The 8662-nt window shown below is 48.6% G+C and overlaps 1 protein-coding gene across 1 annotated transcript; it reads left to right on the top strand.

Moving 5' to 3' along the window:
• The first annotated feature begins 2293 nt into the window (after positions 1–2293).
• Positions 2294–7536, top strand: LOC310689070 (C-C motif chemokine 21c-like). Its single transcript, XM_083466343.1, has 4 exons — positions 2294–2472; positions 4031–4160; positions 5275–5407; positions 6544–7536. Exons 1-3 carry the CDS (start codon positions 2400–2402, stop codon positions 5393–5395), a joined length of 324 nt encoding a protein of 107 aa, XP_083322469.1. The 5' UTR covers positions 2294–2399; the 3' UTR covers positions 5396–5407; positions 6544–7536.
• Positions 7537–8662: the final 1126 nt, after the last annotated feature.

Here is an 8662-nt window from a genome sequence, read left to right as displayed (position 1 = left end):
AAGCAGAGGGGGGGGGGTCCACTTTCTATTTTGCTGGGCTGTTGACTTAAGCAATCAGGATGAGATCTGACTGGGGAAACAAAACCAGAGAACAGTTCCCACAAAGGCAGCTGGATCTGGGCCAACCTTCCCTCCATGTAAATCATAACTGGCAGCACCTGAAAATCCGAGAAAGAGAAACTTTTGGGTTCATGGCCCTTCCCAAAAGTTGTTGCCAGGACCCACGGGAAAGCAGATCACTTATTTGAATCTTCAGACTCCTCAAAACTGTGTCCCTGAAAATCTAATAAGAGTTGGCCTCAACGTGAGCCAAATCATGGAATCATAGAATTGTAGTGTCAGATGGTACCTTGAGGGTTATCTAGTCTAAGCCCTTTAGTGCGGGAATCTTAGCTAATGCATCCCTCACAAATGGACATCCAAACTTGGCTTAAAAAACTCCAGGAAAGGAAGTCTACAACCTCCTGTGGGAAACTGTTCCACTGTCAAATAGCTCTGACTATTGGGAAGTTCCTCCTGAGGTTTGGTCAGAATCTCCTTTCTTGTGACTTGAATCCACTGGTTCGAGCGCTACCCTTTGGAGCAGGAGAAAACAACCTTGTTCCATCTTCCATGGGGCAGCCCTTTGACCTCTCCATCTCCTCTTTCCCAGGCTAAACATACCCAGCTCCTTCAACCGTTCCTCATCAGGCTTAGTTTCCAGACCCTTAATCAACCAGACCCTGGTTGCCCTCCTCTGCACACCTTCCAGCTTGTCAACATCCTCCTAAAACTGTGGTGCCCAGAATTGGACACAGTATTCCAGGTGTGGCCTGACCAAGGCAGAAGAGAGCGGGACTATTACTTCCCTTGACCTGGACACTAGACTTCTGCTGATGCAGCCTAGCATTAGCAGTTTTTTTGCTCCTACAACCCTGCTGCATCATCCTGTGGGAGAACTATGTGCTGAGTGAAGATGGACATACTTTATCTGTCGTGAATCATCCAGCCTTCATCTTCATTGGGTGGCCCTGCAGGGTTCTTGTGTTATGAGAGAAGGATAAAATGTTTCTTGACAACAGTAATCATTTCAGAAACCTCCCTCCTTTCCCCTCTAATACAGTGGACACTCGGGTTGCGAACGTGATCCGTGCAGGAGGCACGTTCGCAACCCGCAACCTGCACATCTGTGCATGCACGGGTTGCGATTCAGTGCTTCTGCATATGCACAAAGCACAATTTAGCGCTTCTGCGCATGCGAAGCACTGAAACCTGGAAGTAAACCTGAAACCTGGAACTTCTGGGTTCAGCGTGGTGCACAACCCAAAATCGCGCAACCTGAAATGTCTGTAACCTGAGGTATGACTGTACAGGCTTCCTCAACCTTGGCCCTCCAGGTGTTTTTGATCCCATGATCCCTAGCTAGCAGAACCGGTGGTCAGGAATGATGGGAATTGTAGTCTCAAAACATCTGAAAGTATCTGAAGAAGTATCTGAAGAAGTGTGCATGCACACAAAAGCTTATACCAAGAACAAACTTAGTTGGTCTCTAAGGTGCTACTGAACAATTTTTTAATTTTTTGTATATTTTGACTTTAAACCAGACATTGGGAAACTGGCGTCACTTCATCAAGCCCACCCATTGCATGAAAGAATGTAGTAACTGAGACTCTTGCTAAATGACTGTCAGACTTTGAAAAGCTGGTCTCACTGGATAAAGCTAATCAGTTTTGTTGTATCAATTAAATGAAATAGTTTGAGCTGGATTTTGAATAAATGTGCAATTAATTGTTGCTGTTTGAATTTTATCGCGTTACGATCTTCCTTAGTGGGTCATGCGAACCACTATTCTGGGAACTGCTTTTAATAGGGTAGAGGGCATTGGGGATGAGTTTGTGGAGCCAAGGGGTGTGTGACCCCAAAACATTTTGGGAACCCCTGGATGGATCCTTTGTCTCAGGCAGTGAATCATCTTGGGCAGCCCTGACCCGCCGTAAAGCTTTGTGAGGAGATTGAGACATCAGGAGGAGCAGGATCGTGTTCCCTGAAATCTGGATGGTGTTTCCTCAGTTGGAAAGATGCACGCCACTTACTGTAATCTGCAGTTTAAAATAATGCAAAAACAAAACATGTGCACATGCATACTATTAGCCTGTGTGACATCGCCTTGAATCTGCTCCAGGGACTGGCGGCTGTTCAGCTGGACTATCCGATGGCATCTGAACCCCTTCCCCAAGTTCAACACACGTCCGGGCAGGAAAGCAGGCCAGATGCCAAGGCGAGGCGAGGCGAAAAGAAAGCGAAAGTCTTAACGGAGGAAGTATATAGAGGGGGCAGCACACAGCAGGCAGTCCATCTCTCTTGCAGCCTCCTGACTGACAAGCCTCCTGAGAATCCAGCTGTGAACCTCTGCCCTAGAGATGGCTCTCCCTTCTCTGCCCAGCATCTGCCTCCTGGCTCTGGCTGCAGCTTTGTGTGTCTTCCAAGCCGAAGGTACTATGTGCATCTGTGTGTGAGAGAGAGAGACAATGTGGTGGTGGGGAAAGAGAGAAGGGGACTTAGTTTCTGGAGAGATGTTGTGATGCTTAAGCAGGCATTAGCCCCTGCCTGCAATTTCAGGGGAGTGTGCTGCTGGCATTGCAGGGCTTATGTGGTTGCAAGAGAAGTCCCAGCCCAGAGCTCATTTCTTTCCTTGCAAGCAACAAATGCTTCTCTTCCTCTTCCCTTCCAGCGGCTGCTCCTGGACTGCAGGCACCTTTTATGCCAGTGTTTCCCAACCTTTTTGGGGCAAAGGCACACTTGTTTCATGAAAAAAATCTCGAGGCACACCACCATGCCAGATGGGGAAAAGGTCACTTTTTACTTATGTAAAAAAAAAATAAAAAATAGTAACAGCATAGAAGGTAATGGTTATCTCTTTGATGTCTGATGGGAGGGCATTCCACAGGGCGGGCGCCACTACTGAGAAGGCCCTCTGCCTGGTTCCCTGTAACCTCACTTTTCACAGTGAGGGAATTGCCAGAAGGCCCTTGGCACTGGATCTCAGTGTCTGGGCTGAACGATGGTGGCGGAGACGCTACTTCAGGTATACTGGACCGAAACCGCTTAGGGCTTTAAAGGTCAGCACCAACACTTTGAATTGTGCTCGGAAAGATACTGGGAGCCAATGTAGGTCTTTCAAGACTGTCGTTACGTGGTCTCGGCGGCAGGTAGCAGCGCTCACAGCTTACGGACTGCACCGTGTAACAGGTGTCTGGCCCAGCAGCCTAAGGCGGACAAGCCACTGAAACAGGCATTCAGAATCCATTCATTTCATAAAACCTGCAGGGCTCAATCTCTGTGTTTGTGTATGTGTGTGCCTATTTTACAGATGAAGGAACTGAGGCCAAGAGCCCACTAGCCCTAGAAACCCACATGGTTTAAAAGCTGAGTTGGGGCAAGTTGACCTGTGAGCTCCAGGTCTATTGAGCAGCAAGTCATGACAAGTCACTAACACAGTTAATAGTAAAGGTAAAGGGACCCCTGACCATTAGGTTCAGTCGTGGCCGACTCTGGGATTGCGGCGCTCATCTCGCTTTAATGGCCGAGGGAGCCGGCGTACAGCTTCCGGGTCATGTGACCAGCATGATTAAGCCGCTTCTGGCGAACCAGAGCAGCGCACGGAAATGCTGTTTACCTTCCCGCCAGAGCGGTACCTATTTATCTACTTGCACTTTGAGGTGCTTTCAAACTGCTAAGTTGCCAGGAGCAGGGACTGAGCAACGGGAGCTCACCCCGTCGTGGGGATTTGAAGTGCCAACCTTCTGATCGGCAAGCCCTAGGCTCTGTGGTTTAACCCACAGCGCCACCTGCGTCCCTCAACACAGTTAATAGAACCACAGAAAAATAGAATTGTAGAGTTACCGGGCCCCAAAGGGTCCTCTAGTCCAACCCCATGCAATGCATTCAAAACAGTCTACCTGCTTTCACATACACCTGAGTGTAGTTGGGCTTCAGAAGAGCACACAAATGGGCCCCCCTCACCCAAAGTTCCCTCTCTTTTCTTATCCAGGAAGACTGAACACCGTGCAGGACTGCTGCTCTGGATTCAGCACCAAGCCTCTCCCCGTTAATACGGCCCACCGTATACAGTCTTACGAGAACCAGGGGCCACATATGGGCTGCACTCTCCAGGCCATTGCGTGAGTACCTGGCAAATTGGGGAGGGGGTTTCTGGGAATGCAGAGACCACCCTGTGCTCCAGATAATGGTCACCCCCATCCTATATTCAAAGCACTCAGCTTCCTCCTAAGACTCAAATGAGCTGTAGTTCACCCCCTACAGAGCTGCAATTCCCCACACCCCCAGCAAACTACAGTTCCCAGAATTCTTGCCCGGGGGGGCGTCTACTTTAAATGTGCTTTAAACTCCCTTGGGCTCTCCAGTCACACATCCATGTAGGTATCCCCCAAGTTAGGATCCAGGGGAAGGCAGTGTGGTGTAGTGGTTAGAGTGTTGGATTGAGCAGGGTTCAAATACCCGCTCGGCCATGAAGCTCACTATGAGCCAATCACACTGCCTCTTGAGCTAACCTAACTCCCAGGGTTGTTGTGGGGATTCAGTGAGGACTTGGAGCTTGGAGAGGTCCGGGTTCAAATCCCCACTTGGCCATGAAGCTGAAGGGATGACCTTTAGGACCGTCCCTGCCTCTCAGCCTAGCCTACCTCCCTCACAGGGTTTGCTGTGGGGGATTAAAGGAGGAGAGGGAGGACCTAGAGCTCCTTGGAGAAAAAGCTGGGATATAAATACGAGAAATAAACTATAATAAATAAATACTGAGGGGGTTGAGTAGTTGAATGAAATGCAGCAGCACTTAAACTTTGGAACTCCCCGCCTATTGATACCAGAAAGGCGCCTTCGCAGCACTCTTAAAAACACTGTTGTTTCAGCAAGCCCACCCAGATATTTAGAAAATTGGTGCAAGTTTTAATCTGATTTTGGACTGTTGTTATTTTAACTTTTCAAATGTCTCAAAACCTTGTTGTTAATTTTTCTTCCTGATAATTTTCTTGTTTTATCTTTTTTTGTAAACTGCTTTGGGGGTTGCTGTTTTACAGTCAAGTGGCGTGTGCATTTTACGGAATGAAGTACCATAAAACCTGGTTCCCTGGACAAGGCTGTTTGTCTTGGGGACGGTGTCTTCTGTTAAGGGGGCAGTGCAGGTTGCAGAGTGTGTGTGTGTGTGTGTGGGGGGGGGCTGATTAAGACCTCCCCCCCACCATCCTCATCCTTTTCCATTCTCCTTTCCCGGCTCAGGCTGCTCACCAAAAAGGGGCGCTGGTTGTGCTTCCGTTCGGATGATGCGAACGCTCTGCAGATTGTGAAGATCCTGAACTCGAGGAGGAACCGCAAGCGGCAAAACTCCCAAAGAGTGTAGGAGGCAGGCATGGTGAGGATCTGTGGTGACACTGTGGGGGGAGGACAGAGGGGAGGCTGGAATGAAGCCCTAGAACTCATGGGCAGGCCACGAAGCTGGAAGATTCAGGACAGATCAAAGAAAGTCCTTCTTCACACGGTGCATAGTTAACCTGTGGAACTCCCTGCCACAGGAGGCAGCGAGGACCACCAAGTTGGATGGCTTTGAAAGAGGATGAGACAAGTTCATGGAGGATGAAAAGGCTATTGATAACTACTACCTTTGTGACTTAGGGCCCTTGTATTTATGAGACCGCCTCTCCTGGTCTGCCCCACAGAGGACCTTAAGGTCCATGAATAACTATAGTTTAGAGGTCCCGGGCCCTAAGGAAGTCAGACTATCCTCCACCAGGGCCAGGGCCTTCTCAGTGATGGCTCCGACCTGGTGGAATGCTCTGTCCCAGGAGACCAGGGCCCTTCAGGATTTAACCTCCTTCCGTCAGGCCTGTAAGACAGAGCTGTTCCGCCTGGCCTTTAATTTGAATTCAGCCTGATCTTTTATTCCCCTTCCTTCCCTCCCTCTTCCCTTTTATGAAGATTACCTGCTTTGAGACCCCACAGCTAATTCTCCCCTGACCTCCTCGTTGGCCCAAGTAGGACCAACTCAGCCAGCTAGCCCTGGGGATTATCTAATTGATTTTTGAATTTTATTGTTATTCATGTTTTTATACTGTATTTTATGCTGCTTTTGCAATTAAGTGTTTTAAATTTGTTGTTAGCCGCCCTGAGCCTGGTTTTTAAACCAGGAAGGGTGGGGTATAAATAAAAAATTATTATTATTATTATTATTATTATTATTATTATTATTATTATTATCATTACCACCCAGGATGGCTCTGCTCTGCCTCCACAGCTGGAGGGAGCAAGGCTTCTGAATACCAGTTGGAGGGGAGAGGGGGTGCTCTTGAGCTCAGATCCTGATTGCAGGTTTCCCAGAGGGATTTGGTAAGAAGAGAACTAGATGGGCCATTGGCCTGATCCAGCACAGGCTCTTCTTGTGGTCTTTTTCTGATCCAGCAGTCAGGCTCTTGTGTCCTTCTATCTTTTCCGTTTTCCTTTTTCCTGCTTCATTTGATCTCTCCAACCAACCACCCTCCTTTTCCCCTCCAGGAGAACACGTCATCACTGCCTCGTGGACTGGAATTACGAAGGAAATCCCTCTTCCGTGAACATGGACAAAGAGACTGGCCTCTGCTCTTACCTTCTTCTCTGCAAATGTGGACCTGGGGGTGGGTGGGACGGGACCCCTTTAAATCCTCTTTCTCAGTTAATCTAGCCTCGTGTTGCTTCCTTGTAAAGCGCCTTCCACTTCTCTGTTTGGTAGATTAGACTGAAAATGTCAGCTCCAGAATTTTCAGGGTGGAGAACATGGAGCCCATGGCAGCTATTCATTCAATCCTTACAAATATAGAGAGAGATTCAGAGCTCCTGACTAGCAAGCACCCATGAAAGGGGCCTTTAGTCTGGGCTCAGTCCTGCTGCATTGCAGCGGGTTGGACTAAATGGCCTTTTGGGTCCCCCCCCCAACTCTACAGTTCTATGATTCTATGTCTCTGATGCCAGGCCCCATCCCTGAATCATGTGAATGAATAAAATGGACATATCTCAGGGCGTCTTCAGCTGTGGATTTCCCTAACCCCAGAGCAAACACAGCATAAGCCTTGCACATCTGGGCAAGGCTTTCTGTCCTTCTTCAACAATTGTATTAAAATAATAATGATGATAAGCTAAACACTGGGTACTTCCTTCACAATGGCAGCTTCCCGTTTCCCCACAATGATGGGGCCTCGAAGGCCATGGGGCTGAGCATTTCTGGCAAGCAAGCCTTGGGAAAGCCTTGGATGAATTCTTCGGATGACTGAATCTAGTTTGTTGGGGGAAAGAGGGACAGAGAGAAATCGGTCACCTCTCCCCATATAATAGGCAATGGTTTTGGGCATTTAGGAATGGGAAAGCTGGCACTGGTGTGGCCAGGCTCCCATCTTTGCAACGTCATAAGCGAAGCATGTAATCTGGTATATAAGCCTGTCTCCTTCTACTCTCTGTAACGGTCCCCACTGTTTTATACTGCAGTTTGCTTGATTAAAAACATTTTACTTCTTACCATGTGCATGTGGTTCCTTCCTTATTTGCTCTCTCAGCCCAAGAGAATAATCCAATGGCAAGAAGAGGTTGAGGCTGTCAATGGAGGGTTCGGATCCCACCTTTCCTAGTCCTTTTTATGCTGAAAATGAATGATTCCCACCAATAAAGGGACCCCAGAGCAAAGCAGGGAAAACGCTTCACATTCTCCACCCAAAGAGCAGGGAAAAGAAGCAGTTAGAGACTGAGATCTTGTCAACATATACCATACTTCTCTGTGTATAACACCCCCCCCCCCGTGTATAAGACGGCCCCTATTTTGAGAGACTTCAATCTAAGAAAAGGGACACGGGTGGCGCTGTGGGTTAAACCACTGAGCCTAGGACTTGCTGATCAGAAGGTCGGTGGTTCGAATCCCCACGAAGGGGTGAGCTCCCGTTCTTCGGTCCCTGCTCCTGCCCACCTAGCAGTTCGAAAGCACGTCAAAGTGCAAGTAGATAAATAGGTACCACTCCGGCGGGAAGGTAAATGGCATTTCCGTGCACTGCTCTGGTTCGCCAGAAGTGGCTTAGTCCTGCTGGCCACATGACCCGGAAGCTGTACGCCGGCTCCCTAGGCCAATAAATCGAGATGATTACCCCAACCCCAGAGTCAGCCACGACTGGACCTAATGGGCAGCGGTCCCTTTAGCTTTACCTTTAATCTAAGAAAACGACGCAGAGTTGTGGAGCTTTTCTGGGGGAGGATGGCCCTAAGTTGTTGTTAAAATTGCTCGCACAGTTCGCTGACAATCGCTCGTGTCGCTCGCGTCTGCATCAAGCGTCTGCCCGATCACAAACAGCAGCAGGAAATAGCAAGCAAAATTGCCGCCGCGGCAGCCAATCCACAACAGCCCTTGCCACAGCCACCAATCACACACAAAATCGCCAATGACAATCTGCAGCTCACAGCTGCAACCAATCACCCGTCACCCCTACCCACTACCCGTGTATAAGATGCCCCCAGTTTTTAAAGCTTATTTTAGAGTAAAAAAAGCTCGTCTTATACACGAAAAAGTATGGTGACTCCTGTGCTCAGAGATCTGCCCCAGCTGTCAATTTGCTACCATGCCAAGTCCAGGGTGTTACTTTGTTGTTGTTGTTTAGTC

This window comes from Podarcis liolepis (assembly GCF_965112155.1).
Source record: "Podarcis liolepis genome assembly, chromosome: 11".
Taxonomy (NCBI): Eukaryota; Metazoa; Chordata; class Lepidosauria; order Squamata; family Lacertidae; genus Podarcis; species Podarcis liolepis.
This window is presented reverse-complemented; position numbering and strand designations above follow the sequence as displayed.

Excerpts from the sequence above, each read along its gene's own strand:
- LOC310689070 (XM_083466343.1), top strand. The coding sequence starts at position 2,400 with ATGGCTCTCCCTTCTCTGCCCAGCATCTGCCTCCTGGCTCTGGCTGCA. Across the intron at positions 2,473-4,030 it reads GTGTGTCTTCCAAGCCGAAG|GAAGACTGAACACCGTGCAG; the intron begins GTACTATGTGCA and ends TTTCTTATCCAG. Across the intron at positions 4,161-5,274 it reads TGCACTCTCCAGGCCATTGC|GCTGCTCACCAAAAAGGGGC; the intron begins GTGAGTACCTGG and ends TTCCCGGCTCAG.